Here is a 20599-nt window from a genome sequence, read left to right as displayed (position 1 = left end):
TCATCTAACATACTTAGATATTCAAAAACTGCGGCAGAATCCACTAACATTTCTGCCACTGGAATTGGTTACTCGTCTTTGGGTGTAGCATTATTCAAGTCTATGAAGTTTATACATACTCTAAGAGTTCCATTTTTCTTAATAACAGGCACAATATTTGCTAGCCATTCGATGTACCTGACCGTTCTAATGAACTTGCTCCTTATAAGCCTTTTGATCTCCTCTTTAATCTTTGACATGCTTTCTGGAGAGAACCTACTTGGTAGTTACTTCACCGACTTTTTACTAGGTCAAATTGGTAGCTTTAACTCCACCATGTTTCAACTCAATCCTGACATTTCGTTGTAGTCCTAGGTGAAACAGTCTTTGAATTCCCTTAGTAATTCGACCACTCTTTCCTTCATGCCTGGTTCGACTTTAGCATGATGTAGGTTGGCCTTTTTACTGCTCCATCACCAAGATATATTTCCTCTAAGGGATCTTAGGCCTGCATCTTCTTTGTAGAATTAATTGGGTCTTTTTCAAACCCTAAAGGATCGTTGTCGTAAATGCAATCAAGTCTTTGATTTTTTAAAGTTGTTGCTTGGCCAAAATGGCCATCTCCAAATCTTCCAAAATGGCTTCAAAATCCAGATTTTACAATTTTTCAGGCTCAAGGACTGAGTTTAATATGTTTTCGTCCATATAGGCCGAAATTTGAGCCAAAGAGCTCGACTTAGTAGTCATCATCCACCCAATGGGTGTGATGATTCTTTCTTCGACAGTGTGATCTCCCACATCTTCCTTATCCCAGATAAATCCATGGTTGGAATGTAGGTTTAGAAAGTGCGTATCACCTTTCTATGGAGTTTAGGTATCCACTGTTGCATAACATGAAGGGATTTTTGCTAGGTTCCTGTTGAAGTGCTTCTTGCTGACCTTGTTAACTTCTTCAACCATATAGTAACTCTGGTAAACTTTAATATTCTCCATTATGTCTTCTAGGCTCCATATGATAATCCTTTATTGCAAAGTTGAATAAATTTCACCAATTCCATGTATCCATTCGCGTCCTAGTAACATATTATAGTTTGCATTAGACGCGACCATAATAAACAATGTTGGCTTGGTCGTAGTTCCAACTGATAATTCGACCTATATTACTCCCAGGATATGGTTGGGCTTGCCTTCATAGTTTGACATGACCATATCATGAGGTTGAAGATCTACATTTGACTTCCCTATTTTCTTAAACAAGAAATGCATCATCAGGTTTACAGTCGCTCCTCCGTCAACAAATACTTTGTTGACAACCATGTTATCTACCTTTGCCCTTATGAATAAAGGTTTCATATGGTACATTATTCCAGCATCTGGTTTTTCAAATATGACTCGTTCATTATTCATGACATAGTAACACAACGGCTTCTGGTTCGCCACCCCATCTTGTACATAGTCTTCTCTTGTTTCTGATACTTCAGACATACGATCATATTCTGTTGGAAGCACTGAGACTATGTTATAGTTTATTAAGAGATCGTCTTCAGATCCTTAGTAGAAGTTTTCATCTACCATTCGTCATCTAGTTGAGGAACATACTCAGGATACTTTTCCACTGGTTGAGGGACATATTCAGGAGATCGTATCCTTGACTTAGCACCATCTTTTCCTAGAGGTGAAATTCCTAAGGATAGTTTGTGATTCCCTATAATTTTTATTTTCTTCACTCATCTTCTTTGTGAAAGTTTTCTTTAGTGAATTTGACCCAGAGGCTTCATGTCTAACCTTCTTTTTTCTTTGATGACTCCTCCATTGAGCCTGTGTCATTGGACTTTGGCCCTTATAGTTTTTAGGGACATGTGGATAACCCTTCGATACATTATAATTTTTTTGTATAGGAAATCCTATATTTGGATCAACTACCTTCCATTTTGGTTGATTTGACCCCCTCTTATTCATGGGTTTCACCCACTTCCCCTAGGGTACATTGGCAGGAGGACGGTAAGTCTTCTATTGAGGCTGACGGAACTGCCTCTAGTACTCTTCGTTCCTGCGTGGGGCTCCTCATTTGTCGAAGGTGAACCTTGTAGTCGAACCTCCTCTCTCTCCTTTCCTTAGATCATGAATCCTGGTTTCTTCAACCTTTTTCACTATCCTCTCATTGAAAATCGCACCACACCTAGAGCATAACATAGTTTTGGCGTCGCTTAGCTCACATGTCTCCAAGAAATTAATGAGTGCCTCTTCAGCCCGATGGTACATTTCCATTTCTTTATCATCATCTGCAGAGTTTTTTAAAGCTTTTTCAACATCCATCTCGAAGTTGTCAGTAGCTTCAACAATGAGGATTTCAAAAGGTACTGGATAATGTGTGTCATACCCTAAGTTTCACCCTGAGTTTTTCACCCGCATCGGCATAATATAGTCATTTCATTTTATGCATTCTTTCAGTCAAAATCAATCGTCGGGGTTTAGATGAAAATTCAGGAGTTCTGGAATTTTATCTAGTCATGATGGCATTCATTCAGTCATTTGTTGACTGAGAAGCCAAAAGGCTTGTCTTCTCAATCTCAATGCATTGTTCATTCTATTTGCATCTAAAGTTTTAATTATAATTAGGAATCAGAAGCAAATGGTCCAAGAGAGATTCATTTGCATCTGATTGTCTATTTACAATTCTTCTATCAATAAATCAACATATTCACCAGACATATGCATTATCTACTCATTATAGCATGCATTTAGTTCCACACAATGTTTAAAATGTCACTCTGTATAATTTTTCGCATCTACAGACAGGCGGGTCAAATCGTTTCTCAACCGTATGTCGAATTAGCAGGCGAACAATTTCAAAATCGAGCTTGCAACCATCATTATTCTTAATCTAAGGTTCGCGTAGTTTAACTTGGTATGCTCATTTTAATTTTTTGACTACTTTTTTCGACTACTATTTAGAATTAGCTAAGTTATAAGATTGATTTTATGTTGCATTTTTTATTTTTTATTTAGTTATTAAAAATCATGTTTTAAATTTTAAAAATAATAAAAACAAGATAGTAAGGTTAGTTTGGGGATAAGAATATGAGATGACAGGGAAATTTAAACCAATCAATGCATTCCACATGATACATCTATAGTTGGAAATGCAAGAGAAAAAATAAAGTCCAAAGCGCTCCTTAGCTGAAGCAGAAAATCCCACGAAAATTGGAGGAAGAAAAAAGAAGCAATTAGAAAAGCTCTCAGCCAATAGAAAAAATGGAGGGGGTGAATCGTCTTGATGCAGCATGAGACCTACTTTTTTCATCTTTTTTTATATATCTATTCTTCCCAACTTGGCTTTCACTTTTTTCCCTATAACACAATGTAAACTTTCTCTTTAAGCTCATAAACCAACAACTGCTATTTTTCTCACCACCATAAACTTCAAACTACCCATCGGTTTTTCACAGATGCATTGCAATTTTGGAGTTAAAAATTTAATTTAACTTCAGAAATTGCTTAAACTTATAAAGTTTTGTTGACCGACCTTGGATAGGGTGATTCCTATGTGAATCGTGTTATGATTGCTTAACATAGCACTAAATTCTTTAGTTTAATTATCGTTTGTTTTCATTTAAACAAATGTTGCTTAAATCATCATTTTTTCACATACTCATTGCAATTTAGGATTTAAAAATTTAATTTAACTTCAGAAATTTCTTTAACACATAAAGTTTTGTTGACCGACCTCAGATATGGTGATTCCTACATGAATCGTTTTACGATTGTTTAACATAGCGCTAAATTCAATAGTTCAAAACTTCGATTTTATTTTTGGTCCCTTGGCTTTCTCTTGGGTCTTCTTACAACGAGATTTTTGTTATTTATAGTTGGTTAATTGAGCTTGTTTTTGTTAGTTACTATACTGTATCTCCATTCGACAAATTGTACCCCTATCCCCGTGATATGTAATAAGTTTACCGCTTTCATTTATTTTTATTGGTGAAGTGTCAATTAACGATGTTGACATGGGACTTTTTTTACGTTTAAATAATTACCCAATAAACCCTTTCTCTTCCTCTTCTTCCTTTGGTTTCCTACAACTCCCAAACCATCGTCAACTCCTAAACCTTAATTGGCTCGCTTATCCTCCATAAACTCCCTCGACATCCACTAAAAAAAATCTAGATGCGCATAATCTGAGAGGTTTTTATGCCAATAACCAAAAGCTGAAACAAAAAACACCCAGAATCAAAAACTGAAATAGAAAAGGCTTTTTTCTGGATGGTGTAAATCTAAGAGGTGTGACTACCACCCTTTTTGTATGTATTATGCTTTCTTCTCCCAAATTTAACTGAAAACTATATTTGATGCTTTACTTAACGAGGGATGACTTCTTTCTATGCAAGGATATCTCATAAAACTTAAACATAACGACATTTGGGACATTGTTCCACGCCCTAACGATAAAGTTGTCATTGGCAATAACTGGGTGTTTAGGAATAAATTGGATGAGAACAACATAATTACTATAAATAAATCGATTTTAGTGGTGAAAGGTTATAATCAGGCTTAAGGAATTTATTATGAGGAGACTTATGCCCTCTGTAGCCCGTCTTGAGGCAATACGAATCCTTTTGGCATTTTCATGCTTCCTAGATTTTAATTTGTATCAGATGGATGTAAAATTGACTTTTTTAACGAATTTATAAATGAAGAAGTCTATGATCTCAACCTCTTGATTTTGAGGATCATGAAAATCCTGGTTTTGTTTTTAAACTTAAACGATTCCTCTATGGTCTTAAACAAGCTCCTAGAGCTTGGTATGAGCTCTTTAGTGGATTTTTAATTAAGAAATTGTTCAATTGTGGTAAAGTATATACTACTTTATTTATTAAACAAAAAGTAAAACATGTCTTATTAGTTCAAATTTATGCTGATGATGTTTGTCGCGCCGCGAAAAAGGCCTGAGCATATCTCACGCTCGAAGATACAACAGAGTCACCACCAAATTTTATTTATTCGAAAAGGAAAAGGAAAATATCGATAAAATCCAGGGGAAGAGAAATAGGGTAAGGAAGTCGGTTATATAAGGGAAGGGTATTAGCACCCTCACATCCGTTGTACTCAACAAGAACCATTTTGATTGTTTTTTGCTCGAGTGAGTGTTATTATCTAAAGGTTACTTGTGAACAGGGTAAAAATAAGTTTATTAATTAGTGTGATCACCAATGATTCTGACTCTCGTGCCTATGTATTCTCATAGTACAATGAGAAAATAAGAGCTTTGTAGTTCGTGGTAGAAAACTACGTATTTGTTGGTTGTTTTTATTGAACGATGTTAACGTTCACGTTCTAGTAGTTAAACGTTGCTTGTATACTCATGTATGAGAGACTTAAGCTTTTTTTTGTTTGCGGTAAAATGAATGTGCTTGGATCACATTCTAGCAGTTAAACGTTGCTTGTATGCTCACACATGTTTGTGAAAATGTTTTGAATACCCTAAGGCGGAAAATGAATTTGATAGGTTGTGATCGATTTTAAATTTGAGGAAAAACTGTCTTGATTTGAATTGCACGAAATTCTATGAGTGGATATGAATACTTTGAACAACTGAGTCAGACGTCCCGTATCCAAAGATATTTAGAATAAGGGTAGGAATACTCCCTCCTATTCCTTATCCACTTCTTAAGACTCATGGTGCATAATTCAAATCGTATTTTTAAAGTATTTTTTGTTTATTTACAAAGATATTTTAGTCTTAAATGAACAAGGGAAAGAAATGGATATGTGAATGGGATGAAGCACCATGTTGTCATGCAATTGTGGATTACCTAGTTTCCTAGGGTTTTGAAAAGTGAAAGGATGGACAATGGATCCAATGGACCAAGTATGGAGTGAAGTCAAATATATAATCCAATTCAAGTGATCAATGGACTTGTGATCACTAAAATATGGATGAAACCCTAAGGGAACATGCAATAGTTCATGTAAAGTTCCCTAAAAGGTCAAATTCATAACACATAATTAATTAATCAAAATTAAATTGATCAACTAATCAACAAGAATAAGGGACCATGCTAATAATCACACCATAATCACACGAAATATGAAAAGTAGATCAAGGCATTAAGAATTGAAAATAATCATGTCACCTCTAATTTCTAAGTAAACATGAAATGAAATTAAAACGAAATTATTAATTAAACTCAATTAAAAGCTACTCTTAATTAATTGAAATTAAAAATTAAATTCTAACAAAATTAAATTCAATTACAAACCTGACCTAATGAATTAAATTAAAGTAAAATGTCTATTTAAATGTGTATTTTTAATGTTAGAAAAATTATAAATAAAAAAAAGTATTCCAAGTTAGAGGGTAAATTAGTGAAAAAAGAGGTGTGGACATTAAAAGGTGTGCAAACCCAGACATACAAAGTCCAAGGTGTTTTTTATTTTTCCTCTATTTTTTCCTACATGCTGTGTAGTAGGAACACACCACATGGCGTAGAGAGAGAAAGGAAAAAAAAATCAGTAACACATGTCAGCATAATGTGCATTCTGTATTTCTTCTTCATTTGTTCATTAAATATTCATAGTTCATGAATTTGATCTATTAAAATTATCAAATCAAATAAATAATATGCAAATTATATATCATCAAACTCAATTTTTTGCAAAGAATCCAAATATGCGGTTGAATTTTGCAAATGAGGCACAAATTTTGAAGAATCGGGCAAAAATGTGAAGAATAAAGTGTATAAAGAATCAATCAATTCACATTCACTATAATGATTCGTGAAAAAATAATCACATATTCAAAATTGTGACGAAAAATCGCTTCTGATGATATATTCACATGTTATTAATAGTTAAGAATTAAAAAAACATTATTTTCAAGTTTATGTGTTATATGCCAAAATAAGTGATTATTTCAATAAGCTATTTCATAAAAGTAGCTTAAATCAATCAACAAACAAACTTTCAATAATTAATGACAATAGTGTGGAAGAGATGAAGGATTACCGACGGAGCGGAGGTTTGCTCCGGTTCGTGTTGAAAATCGGAATGCCAAAAAGAAACCCAAAATACTTCAAGAATAAGCTCATTTAATCCAATTAACTCCCAAGCTTGATGATTATTTTTTGTGATGAATGAATATAGAAGATAAGTATTGACTGTAGAATATTTATGAATAAGCTAGAATTGATGTACTTTGGATGATGATTGTTGATGAATCTTGATGAACTTTAGATGATGATTGTTGATGATAATGTATGAATTGTTGACTGATAATTTGTGAAAATTGGATTGTGCCTAAGTTCCACCATTTTAGAACTTCAATGTGAAGTTTTAGATGGTGATGAATATGAACTTTGGTGACGGTGAGGAAGAAGATGAATTGAGAGAAAAAAATGGTGAAAAAATAATGGTTAATTATGGTTTTTATAGTTAGGTTAACTAACCCTCAAAATTGTGAGAAATGACATGTTTATATAGGTTTGGCAAGTGAATGAACACCCTCCAAGTAAGAGGTTTATCAATGATGGGAAATTAATTTAGGCTTTAGTTGTGGATTACCAATTTAAACCCTTGGATTAATTGTTAAGAATTGTTAGGATCGAAGGAAAATTGGATTGAAAATGAAAGTTGGAATTTGTGTTTATTCTGAAGTTTTGTGTTAGTTTGGAAGTTGTGGTAGTTAAGGGTTAATTGGGTAATTGAATGATTATAAGTAATGAAGTAGTTAGAGACCAATGATGTTGGAGTTTAGGAAAAGTACCAAGTTGAAATGTAAGGCAAATTGTCACTAGTAATTAACTTGAATTTGAATGCTTTTGCCTTGATTTTGCTACCATTTTAGGCTTGAATTTTTAGGGAATCATCCCATGATTTTAAGTGCTTTTGGGAAGTGATTTTATGTTGAAGATAAGCACTTTTGAATTATATAAATTCATGGATCAAATTCTGAAATTTTTTGGGCATGGATCAAAGTTGGAAAATATTGAAAATCAAGCCATGGAAGTGAAGCTTGATGAAAGATAAAATTTGTTGGAAATTAGCATTTCACATAATCACGACACAAGTCATTGGTGATGAATGATGATGAATCCCTTGATCAAATGCTTGTAGAATAGATCTAGGAAAATTCATGAGTAAAAATTGAGTCAATGGTCAACATTTGAGCAAAAGTTAACAGTTGACCAAAAAGTCAACTATTTGACCAAAAAGTAAATTGTACCTTAAAGATGTAATTTTTCACTCTCTTTCCTTACAATCCATTATTTTGACTTGTATCTAAAAAATATATGCATTGTACCATGAATTTTCAATAAATGAATGAAATCTTCCTTTTATTCCAACTTTGTCCTTTTCTTTGAATTCAAGCAATCTTCCAAATTGAGTAACAATCATTCTAATCTCCATGCTAACCATGAGCCTCAAATAAAGAGATGATCTGCATCACAAGTAATATGAGAAATAAATCCGAATAATTATCAAATAATATCCACATAAAAAATTCACTTAAATCAAATAAATTCATTATTGTCGAACCTTTGACTTAAATTTGTTACAATATACAAATGCCGATGAATGACCTAAATGCATGATCAAATGAACAAAATCATAAGTCAGGCGAATTGAATGAGGAGGTTGGGAATTTTTTTGGGTATGACAATATTATATTTGGAACCACATACAAATATCTTTGCAAGGAGTTTGCTTTGATGCAGGAGGAGTTAAAAATGTAATTAATGGGAAAGCTTACTTATGTCTTAGGATTGCAGATAAAGCAAACAAAAGTTGGCACGTTCATCAGTCAGACAAAGTATTTTGGACCTCCTAAATAAATATAATATGAATGATTCTAAAAGCATTTCAATTATCATGGCTTTAAATATCCTGATAAATAAAGATGAACAAGGAGTTGACATCAATCTTTACAAGTATAAAAGTACCATATGATCTTTACTCTATTTAACCCTAGTAGGCTCAATATTATGTTTAACATGTTCATGTGTGCAAGATTTCAAGCGTCACCTAGGGAATCTCACTTTAAGATTGTAAAAATAATTTTGAGTTATCTTAACGGAACCTCGCATCACGGTCTTTAGTTTTCCAAGGGAAGCAAATGCAACTTAGTAGGATTCTCCAATTTAGATTTTGCTTGTTACAAATAGGATTGGAGGAATACTAATGATAACTTTCATTTATTTAGAAATTGTTTAGTTTTTTGGCACAGTAAGATGCAACATAACGTTGTTCTTTCTATCTTATAGTATTTTTACACTTCATTTGAAATGTGTATATTTGTAAATGTGTGCACTTGGAGTTTACTCCTATACAAATGTTTGAAATGATTTTAGGAGTGGAGCATCAATCGTTTTCAATTCCCACATGATTTGAGCAACAAGTAACATATATCACACACTCCCTCGTTTATAAACTTATTTTTATTGAGAAATTTCCATGTATTTTTACTTTCTAGGTATGCTAGTAAGAGCTTTGGAGTCTAATTGAGTTTTGCTTTGTGAATAGGTTGACCTTTAGATGTATGCTCAGGTCACTAATGAGGAACATGATGACAAATATAAAGGTACAAAGGAGTTTGGTAATACAAGTATTCTTAAAAGTTATTAAAAATTACTTTATGCTTTTCTAGAATCTCTGAGTATGCATACATATTGTTGTGGGGTGCTCTTGAGCTTGCTTGCACCTTGCAAGACATCAAAAGAGGGGAAAAGAAATTAAATATTTGGATCTATTGCCCACCTGAGTTTGAGCGTCATTTTATATTTTTACTAAAAGGTGTACAAGTCTTTTTTTTTTGTTTACTAAGCTCCTTTTCTTTTTCATAAGAAAAATCATGTTTTTTTAGATTTTACATGAACCCATTATTTACTGTTGGATAGCGATATCAATTATATGGTTCTTAAAAGTTCATAGATGTTTTTTTTTTCAAAATAACCATTTTTTTCAAAAAAAATCGAAAATAATCAATTATTCAAAAAAATAACTAAAACAACCAAGTTTGATAAATGATGCGCCAGATGAATTGGCGCATCCCCAAAGCTTAAAGAGGAGACGCCAATAGTATTGGCGCATGTATTGGACTCCTCATGAGGAGACGCCAATGCTAGTGGCGCCTATGTTGGGCCTCATGAGGATGCGCCAATGTTAGTGGCGCCTAGGTTCATTTGGTTGGTGTATGCACTAATTCATCTGGCGCATACACCCCCCTCATATTTTTTTTATATTTTTTTTTATTTTTTTTATTTTTTTAGGTTTTTTAATTTTTTTAATTTTTAATATTTAATATTTATTATTTAATAAATAAGAAATAGTAATGAAAAAAAAATTCATTGAAGATGTAATAATTGGTTACATTGGACTGACAATAAACTAATGACCGACCCGATTATAACGTCCCCCGGTTCCACATCCCAGTGTGTTAGTTTGTCTCTGACGTCTCCCACGATTTTCTTGAGGTGTTTGTGGTCTTTGGATGCTGACTTGATCAAGCGATGGCTGGTTGGAAGGTCCAACGGTATTTGACAGATGTGTCATCATTTGCTCCCAATATCCGGAGTGACTCTGGCCAACGACGCTTCCGTAATGGAGTTCAATGCCCATGTTGTCGTAGTTAAGGCGTTGGGGTTGGGTGAATTAGGGACGATATAGTTGCCCAAATTGGACCATTGAGTCGTTTTGGAAACGAAGCAATGGTTCCTGGGGCGTACTGTAGTTAAACAATGGTTGGGTGTTCATTGGTGGGGTGCTACGATGAAGTGACCCATATGAATTATCTGGGCTATAGACGGTTGTGGATGCGGGGTTGGATTCTTGGTTTTGAGTTTGGGTGGGTGGTATGAACGGGGTGCAACGTTGGATGGTTGGTTGTTGGGTGGTTGGCATGAACGGATTGCGATGTTGGGTGTTTGGTTGTTGTGTGTATGTGGTCGGTCTATGTTGTGTGGTTGATTGTTGGGTTTGGGTGGGTTCACATTGGTGTTAGGTGGTGAATTATTGTGGGGCATACGATGACGAAGCAAGTTAGCGTGGATCCATCAAATACCGCGGCTCAGATACAAATTGCTGAGTTGTTACCGACCTAAACCATGCCATATATTGTTGAGTGGGTCTTGCACCATGGATGACTGGTTCGTTCAAGATGTGTTATCGTCGATTCCTCCATTGACGACACATGTCTTTTGCAAAGTCTCTCCAGTTAGAATAATCCCATTGTGCATTAACCCTTTTTTGATGCCAATTTCCAAACACGTGGGAAATTATGGAATCTGTTGTAGCATTCCGAACTGTAGTTTGACCCGGTCACTTTGGTGCATTTCCACCGTAGTGAATCGGATAATCAGTGTCTTCGCTGTCCAAACTACAGCATCGTCATGGTTCACATCATGATTCAGACCCAGATATGGCCTCCAAACAAACTGTAAAACAATACGAAACGGTTAGATGGAAAATAATTTGAGAAGTATTTTAAAATTAAAATATAGTTGGGTAGGATTATTACATCATCATGTCCAATGTGGTCCAATAGATTTCGATAGACTACAATAGCGTGTTTTGGACACCTGTTGTAGTTCATTCCCCTTACTGACCACCTAAGATAAAAAAGAAGTGAAAAATATTATTTACTATTAATTATAATAATAAACATAATTAACTATATAGTGAATGGTAAAGTGTTAAAATTACTTGGTTGCAAATGGGAACATGAATGGTCGCTCATTTATCGGGGCGAGCGACGATATTCTTGACCACCCTTAAGCTTGAAGCAAATACGCACATGAAAAAAAGTACATGTATTCTTTTTTGCAGTTCTACACATTGCACTATATAGATGGTCAACACAGCTGAACCCCATTTATAAGTGTTTACCTTATTAATGTTGCGTAATAAAGGTAAATACATTATATTTACAGAATTACCTGTACTTTCTGGAAACAAAAAGTTACCAAATAAAATCATAATATAACACCGAGCTTTTATTATTTTCTCATACTCGTTTGAATCATCGATCAATACTATATTGACATAATATTATTTTAGGTATTTTAAATTTATATCTTACCCCCTTGCTTGACTGGATGTGTCTCCCTCAGTTTCGTCGTCTAACAAAGGGGCACCCAATAATTCATTGCAGATATTGTTGTCTTGGTTAACTCGACCATTCACTTCCTTTCCGTCTATACGGAGACCCAACAACATGTACACGTCCTCAAGTGTTACGGTACACTCACCAATCGGAAGGTGAAGTGTGTGGTTCTCAGGTCTCCACCTCTCCAACAAAGCCAGAATGAACTTGTAGTCCACCGAGTATGAGACAATGTTTAGTAGATTTCCAAATCCACATCCTCTAATATATGGTTCTATTAAAGGATCGTGGGGTACATATTCATGTACACGACATCTAAACCGCTTCGGATCCTAATAACAAAAAAGTAAGAAAATACAATTAGAAGAAGAAATGCATACTCAACAAACACACGTCTATAAGAAGTAAGAAAAACATAGAAAGTAAAAAGAGAGAGATAACAAAGGTATAAGACTAAAAACATAAAAAGTAAAAAGAGAGAGATAACATACAAATGTCGAGATATTCTCGAGTGTGCCTCTGTGTTCATCGCCCATAGTCAATAAAGACATGATTTGATTTTACAAAGCTTGAGTGTGGTAGATGAAAGAAGTGTGGTAGAAGAATATAATTGAGTATTGATGAAGATGATTTGATATTGTTGATATGAGAGGCTATTTATAGATGAATGAGTGAGTAGGTTTGCAACCTAAAATGAATGTGATTGGTTGCATGGAATGGAAAGAGGAGACAAGGGAATGACAAACTTCAGAAAGCATGTGAAAGAAAGCATGTGAGGAATCTCTTCTAGGCGCATGTGAAGAAACCACATGCAAGGGAAGAGGCGCCCTTCCTCGTGGCGCCTTAGTGTAGGACAATGGGAAGGGGCGTCCTTCCTAGTGGCGCCTAAGACCATTTTTTGTGAAGAGGCACCCAACCCTTTAGCGCCCCAATTACTTTATGGCGCCTAGGAAATGGGCGCCTAAGTGGGAATCTTAGGGCTCAGTAGGAATCTTAGGGCTCAGGGTTCATAGATTCTTTGATTCCCTGGCGCATGTGTGTTCTTGTCACTCTTTCCTCTGCATGGTTGATTCTTTCTACTGCATGCATGGTCAAGTCTGTATAGACAATGACCAAGTTATCAATGCAACGACCAAAGAATATGTGTAGTGTTAATCACTTTTTCCTATCTTAGAAGATTGACTATGGTCATTCTATTTATTTTAGGTTAGAAGATTGACTATGGTCATTCTATTTATTTTAGGAATGAAAAATAATTTAATATGCTATACACTAAATCCTAAGTATTAACGAATGCATATAAGCTATCCTAAATATATCTTATAAATAGTTCACTTTTATAAGCACAAATTATTTTTAAATCCTATGTCATTCCATTTTTGGTTTGTATTCCAAGTCTTTCATTTTACTTTATTATTAAATGTTAGGACATTTAGGCCTCTAATTTTCCATATTAAACATAGGACCGAACACATGCGAGAACTTCGCCTCTTTCTATATTCTATCAAATGCTTCATAATTTCTCTTCCTTTATTTTCATATTTGCATGTTAGATTTAGTAATTAAGTTTAAGTTGCTCCCAGGTGACTTATTTCTTCTTGAATTGTCTAAGAGATGGATATTAATTGGATGGAGCTTTGGTGGTTTGTGACAAAAGGTCCACATGGTACTTCAAGAAAATCAAAGGTTAAATTTTCTATTAGTTTCTTCCGACTACCGTCCTCTTCCATAGTCATGTTACTTGAAAAAAACTTATACAAATAATTATATTAACATTATAATCCAGCAAACACATATCCTTGTTGTTTCTTATGTAGGTACGAAGTTTAGCGCATTAAAAAGTATTTCACCATAAAATGGACTTCAAGACATAATAATTTAACAGAAATGATATGCTTACACCTAGTTATATAGATACACCATAGGTATTAATGATATGTTTACACTTAGTTATATACCTACACCGTAGGTACTGTATAAAAAGATTGATTTTTTTTTTTGTAATTCATTAAATAAATTGAGGTAACTTGGTCATTTGCACATAAGTTTTAGGTTAACTCAAACAGACAACCCAAGAGCAATAGTCTATGATGCTGAAGTTCTACAACACCTCTCTCAAAAAGTGGTAGAACGGCGTTGAAGTTCTCCGTCTACGTCTCACCGTCTCCGTCTCCCCGTCTCCATCTCCGTCCCCGTCTCACCGTCTCTTCGTCTTCATCTTCTTTGTGTCACCGTCTCTTCGTCTTCATCTTCTTCGTCTCACCGTCTCTCCATCCACGGCAAACGAAACTCTCTCAACTTATCACCAAACGAAGAAAACAACTTCTATCTCAAGGTTAGATGTTCTTTTTTCCTTTATTTTTGTGTTAAATTTGTTGTTCAAAGAGAGGAAATTGAAAGAGGATTAAAGTTTAGGGTTTATTCCTTTTAGATTAATGTAATAAAAAATTTAATTCCACGGTTGTTGTACTGATTATGTGTTTCTTTGGTTTTGTTTTGTTATTAGGTTGAGTGATTTATTGCTGAAACTATGACATCATCAAAAAATGATTACGAAACTGAAGTAAGTAATAGGCATAGGTTTAAATTTTTATTTGTTTTGTTATTCTAGTTGGTCTGCGTCGTTGGTTAATCAAGTTTTTTCATGACTTTAAGGTGCGAATGAGGCATAGTTGTATCCCGGTGAATTTGAGCAGCATCAATGAAAAGTTAACCGCAACTCAACGTGCTCACATTGAATGCACCCCATTCAAATGGGCGATGGATATTTCTAACAAATTCTCAATCTCAGGTGGTTTATTATGGGAGTTAGTAAGTAGATGGGACGTACGTAGTAGGGGATTTAGGGTTAGGGATAGGATAGTTCCCTTTACTCTAGTTGATGTTTCTTTTACTTTTGGATTGTCTATTGTTGGTAAGTTTCTAGTAGTAGAAGAAGATCAACAATGTCAAACATTAGATCTATTTAAAGGGCCCGAGGTAACCATTAACAATATCCGCAAACAACTCCGTTGCCATAAGAAAAAATTAGTTAATTTTGTTAGACTTTACATGTTACTTGCATTTACGGAGTTTTACTTTCCCAAAACAGGGAATAAGGTATTTACGGGATTTATTAAGCAATTGGATGATTTGGATTCCCTTGATGCACATAGTTGGAGAATTGTTGTTTATAACTTTGTAGTTTCTAGTTTATGTGAGTCTCCATTTGTGTTGAAGAAGGGGAAAAACAAGGCACAAAGACATTTAAACGGGTGTGCTGCCATATTGCAGGTAAATATATTATATAACTTTATAGTTTCATCTTGTGTTTTGAAACTTTGAAATTTTTAAATTTACAACTTCTAATATTTGTTATAGATTTGGGCATTCAACCATTTATCTTTGGGGAAAGCACCTGCTGTTTCTAGGTTTAGTTTTCCACGTGTATTGAATTGGCCAGTGATAAGTATGCAGAAGAAAAATATTGAAAAAGCATTTGAAAAAAATATGGTAATATTTTGTGTGTTTGAATTCAGAAAAATAGGTTTTCTGTTGTTGTGTGTTGAATTGACTTTTTTTTTGTTAGATAATTGATAAAGTGGTTGCAACAGAGGAAGAACTAAAATATGACATAGTCAATGCTGCTCTGTTTCAACAAGGACAAGAGTTTGTGGATGTTATTGATTATCATAGATTGGTGGCTGAGAATAAAGATTTCAAAGAGAGGATAGCAGTTCTTGAGCATGAAGTGAGGATGATGAAAGAGGCGAGAGTTAACACTCCGTTTGAGGACGAGGTTGTTCAGGATGATCGACAACTTGTGGACTTTATCACTGAAGATGAAGTAGGAACTTTGGTTGGATATGTTGGACATAACACTCCATTTAATGATGATGTCAATGGTGCGGAAAACCAATCAAAGTCTAAATCCAACATGGCTACAAGAATGAGGAAGAAACCAAGAAAGTGTGGAAAAAGAACCAGAATGAATTTGTAAATCATTAGTGTTGTAGTGTAGAATTTGTGTAATATGTATTACAGAATTTGTACCAATTATGATGTGTTGTAGTGAAGAATTTGGCACAATGTTGATAATTTGTGGTTGTGTTTTGTCTATGTGCACAATGTCTTGATTATGTTATAGTTCATTTTGTGGTTAATGTGTTAAGTATGTTATAGTTCATTATGTTGAAAATGTGTTGAAAATGTGTTATAGTGAATATTGTTCCATCAATGTATTAACCAAGTATGATTTAATAATTTCTCTTGTTTTAAAGTCTGGAACTGCATTAACCAAAGTTAAACTTTCGTTAACCAACTTCATGAAATGTATTAACCAAGTCTAGGAAATCAATTTACCTTGTTTTAAAGTCTGGTACTGCATTAACCGAAGTTAAACTTCCATTAACCAACATCATGAAATGTATTAACCAAGCCTGGGACTGCAATTTCCCTTGTTTTAAAGTCTGGTATTGCATTAACCGAAGTTAAACTTCCATTAACCAACTTCATGAAATGTATTAACCAAGTTTGGGACTGCAATTTCCCTTGTTTTAAAGTCTGACACTGCATTAACCGAAGTTAAACTTCTGTTAACCAATTTTGTGCAATATATTAACCAAGTTTGGGACTGCAATTTCCCTTGTTTTAAAGTTCGGTAATACATTAACCGAAGTTAAACTTCCATTAACCAACTTCGTGCAATGTATTAACCAAGTCTGTGACTACAATTTCTCTTGTTTAGAAGTTTGGCACTGTATTAACCTAAGTTAAACTTCCATTAACCAACTTCGTGCAATGTATTAATCAAGTCCGGGACTGCAATTTCTCTTGTTTCGAAGTCTGGCACTGTATTAACCAACTTCATATTTTTTTTTATGTTTGGATACGAAGTAATTGCATTAACAAAATATTTAATATATTATATACACCAAAAAAATTTAGTACAATTTGGATTATGACAAAAGTCAATTTACAATACTGCACCATTTACAATTTGGATTAATACAAAAGTCAATTTACAATCTTGCAACATCCCACCCGAATATCTCACCTGAATAACCTGCACCATCAAATGTAACTATTGTTAGTGCATGTAATGTTTTGAACAAGATTAAAATAAATGTTTGAACATCATACCATCATGTCAAAATTTTCAAAATAGTATAGATATGTGACAGTCTCCCCAAAATACACATGTCACTAGTCAATAACCAAAAATTCCCAAAATCATCATAAATTTGTACAAACTTGAGGTGAACACGTCAAAGGTGTTTCACATGTTGTCAAAAGATCCATGAATGACATACAATTTCCAACCTATACAATAACATACAAAAATCTAAAATATAACGTACATAAAATCAAATACATAATAAATTAGTAGTTTAATGAGTACACTTAATTTATCCTCAACAACTATATATGTTTTCCGTAACTTGTACATACGAATTCCTCAAATTTAAAACACACAAAATTATTCAAATGGTACATGTGAATTCAAACACTATTTAATACAATCTTCTAATGTACACAAACCACAATACTCGAATCTAAGTAATGTTTTCCACTAACAACCTCAAGAGATGATTCTACACAAATATTACTTCCAAACTGATTTTCCACCAATTTTAATATTGCACTCCTACACATTTAAGTTTACATATATATATATATATATATATATATATATATATATATATATATATATATATATATATATATATATATATATATATATATATATATATATATATATATATATATATATATATATATATATATATATATATATATATATATATATATATATATATATATATATATATATATATATATATATATATATATATATATATATATATATATATATATATATATATATATATATATATATATAATGAAAGTAGACATACTATAGTAAGCTCAATGTGATCACTTTTTTTTGTTCGCTTCCTTGACCTCTTAGCAATCGTTTCGGCGGCAGATGTTTTTCTTTTAGATGGAGGACGACCTTTGCGCTTGACATGTTTTGGACTACGACTTCTATTACTATTGATTGGATTAAAATCCTCATTGAGGTTTTCTTCAATAAGTGCACTATCCTTTGTGGACATATTAGAGCTAAACAAATGTAATGTTTCATGGAGGTCTTCGGTAGTCTCTCCTGACTCAGCAGCTACTTCAGCAACCTCATAAAAATGCTTGTATAATTTGTCAAACCTGTCCATTTGTGGCTTCAACTTTGTTACACCATAACTAGTCTTGATATATGAATGCTTCCTTTTAATGTTTTTTTTCCATCTCGTTAAAACATACTTCTCTGGAAGACTTATAATCCTCTCCTGACTACACACAGATAACACATGCCGACACACAATACCTCTAAACTCAAATAATGAGCATTCACATTTGAAATCATGGTTTTCCTTATTAAGCACAACTTTTAAGACCCGCTCTTTGCGTATGTCTCCAACTAATATCTCCTCCAACACATGATACGTAGCAAAGCAACCTTCCATGCTATTTAATGAGGCAGAACAATTCATTTTAGATATGAATTCCACTTGAATTTCCTTGAATTTTGCATTCGTAAACTCACTTTGGAATTTTTTCTCAACGGACGAGTTTGACCCACATGGAATTGTTGTATCCATCGAATTAAAATCAGCTTCAAATTCCTTTTCTGCCCGACTTCTAAGAGCATTATCATATTGTTTCACGAACTGATTTAGACTTGTTGTAGAAGTAATATATCCATCAAAGAAAGCATGTATGCTCTCACTACTTTGCGTAGCTGACATACCAGCCCAAAAATATTTCCTTAACAAAGTTGGTGCCCACCTATGACGCTCAATATACAACCCACCCAACCAATCATTTTCTTGGAGATCAATTTTTTCTATGAACGAACACCATTTTTGTTCAACACTAGCTGTTGTAAATGTATCATAGACTGCTTCTTTCATTTCATACTTGATCCTTTTGTATTCACCATATCCACTAAGCTTTTCTGGAAAAAAAATCATTATATGCCATAAACACCGCCTATGACGAGTTGTAGGGAAGACTAACTCAATAGCATTTTTCATAGCCTTATATTGATCAGTCACAATACCCAAAGGTGATTTTTCTAGCATACAACGAAGCCATGACTTAAATAGCCACACGAAAGAATCTGTGTCTTCACCTGATAGTAATCCACAACCAAGTAATGTTGATTGACTATGGTGATTCACACCCACGAATGCAGCAAAAGGCATGTCATACTTGTTAGTTAAGTATGTTGTGTCAAAAGTTACAACATCTCCAAAATATTCGTAAGCGGCTCTATTTCTTGCATCAACCCAAAATACATTCCTCACATGAAAATCATCATCCAAATATATGTCATAGAAGAAATCTGTATTTTGTTCCCTCATTTTACAAAAATAACTAATCAAAGTCTTACCATCACCTTCTTTTCCAATTGCACGACGCTCTTTGTTAATATAATTCCTCACAACTTTTTCACAAAAGGGAATATTTTCATGTTCTCCTGCATCTTTAACAAGTGATTGAAAAGTCTTGTTGATCCTTACTCCCGCATCATCATTGATTTGGATTGTTCTCCTCACATGTAAGTTCATTTTCTTGTTAGCCTTGAACAATCTTGCTTTTGTAGGGCTAGTCTCATGAGAATGGTTAGATTCAAATTGTGTAATGTACCACAAACCATCTTATTTCAATTTAATACAAATCTTGGCAGGACAATTTTTTACTCTAAATGGTAGTGTCTTTAACGTGCATGAAATTTTTGAAATGTTAGACCACTCTCTTGAACATGAAAGTATTAGGTAGTTGACCTCCCTGTCATCTCTTTTTTTCGATGATCTAATTCTCCATCCAAACCCTTTTTTTAAAGCATACTCTTGATAATATGTTTTAACTTCCTCTAGACAAGAAAAACACATCCCAATTTCAGGAACCCAAAGTGAGTCATCATCATCACCATCACAATCACCGTGATCAACTTCTACATCTTCCTCTTGACTACTACCACATTCTATAAAAATGCTTGAACCGTCCATTATGACACAAACTGCACAAAAAATGTCAATGTTATGTATAATATAAATTTATAACAACGTTGGTTAATAACATTCAAAATTATGGTTAATATTGTCTATAACTTGGTTAATAAACGCCCAGACATGTGGGTAGGTTTATAACATTGTTTATTATAAAGTTGGTTATTGGTGTGACATAAGTTGGTAAATACAGTTCCCAAAATGGTTAACGAACCAACATGAGTAAACATATGAAATCAAATTGTTTCACAATAAATAAACATTGTTAACGGTGTGAGCAAAGTAGATGAATATTGTTTAGAACATGGTTAATGAACAAACGTGAATAAACATATGAAATCTATAACAGTAAACAAATTTGGTTAATATTGTGTTAAATCTAGAAATATATGAACAATCATGAACAAACATATGATCCAAAAGAAGAACATTGATATTATTGGATGAATCTATAATTATATCTAGAAACTTA

General features: G+C 33.7%; 2 protein-coding genes across 2 annotated transcripts; one reads left to right on the top strand and one right to left on the bottom strand.

The window, feature by feature from the left end:
• Positions 1-14836: 14836 nt before the first annotated feature.
• On the top strand, positions 14837-16055 carry LOC127082426 (protein MAIN-LIKE 1). The gene is made up of 3 exons (XM_051022665.1): positions 14837-15349; positions 15437-15568; positions 15645-16055. The coding sequence occupies exons 1-3, from the start codon at positions 14837-14839 to the stop codon at positions 16053-16055; spliced, it is 1056 nt and encodes a 351-aa protein (XP_050878622.1).
• Positions 16056-17030: 975 nt separating this feature from the next.
• LOC127082425 (protein FAR1-RELATED SEQUENCE 9) lies at positions 17031-20127 on the bottom strand. Its single transcript, XM_051022664.1, has 4 exons — positions 19967-20127; positions 17974-19723; positions 17309-17377; positions 17031-17120 (listed from the first exon to the last, which is right to left on the bottom strand). Exons 1-4 carry the CDS (start codon positions 20125-20127, stop codon positions 17031-17033), a joined length of 2070 nt encoding a protein of 689 aa, XP_050878621.1.
• Between the last annotated feature and the right edge of the window lie 472 nt (positions 20128-20599).

The sequence above is a fragment of the Lathyrus oleraceus genome, chromosome 5 (assembly GCF_024323335.1).
Source record: "Lathyrus oleraceus cultivar Zhongwan6 chromosome 5, CAAS_Psat_ZW6_1.0, whole genome shotgun sequence".
Taxonomy (NCBI): Eukaryota; Viridiplantae; Streptophyta; class Magnoliopsida; order Fabales; family Fabaceae; genus Lathyrus; species Lathyrus oleraceus.
This window is presented reverse-complemented; position numbering and strand designations above follow the sequence as displayed.

Excerpts from the sequence above, each read along its gene's own strand:
- LOC127082426 (XM_051022665.1), top strand. The coding sequence starts at position 14,837 with ATGGATATTTCTAACAAATTCTCAATCTCAGGTGGTTTATTATGGGAG. Across the intron at positions 15,350-15,436 it reads GGTGTGCTGCCATATTGCAG|ATTTGGGCATTCAACCATTT; the intron begins GTAAATATATTA and ends TATTTGTTATAG. Across the intron at positions 15,569-15,644 it reads AAGCATTTGAAAAAAATATG|ATAATTGATAAAGTGGTTGC; the intron begins GTAATATTTTGT and ends TTTTTTTGTTAG.
- LOC127082425 (XM_051022664.1), bottom strand. The coding sequence starts at position 20,127 with ATGGACGGTTCAAGCATTTTTATAGAATGTGGTAGTAGTCAAGAGGAA. Across the intron at positions 19,724-19,966 it reads GTTAAAACATATTATCAAGA|CCCTACAAAAGCAAGATTGT; the intron begins GTATGCTTTAAA and ends TCATGAGACTAG. Across the intron at positions 17,121-17,308 it reads CTTTGACGTGTTCACCTCAA|GTTATTCAGGTGAGATATTC; the intron begins GTTTGTACAAAT and ends TTGATGGTGCAG.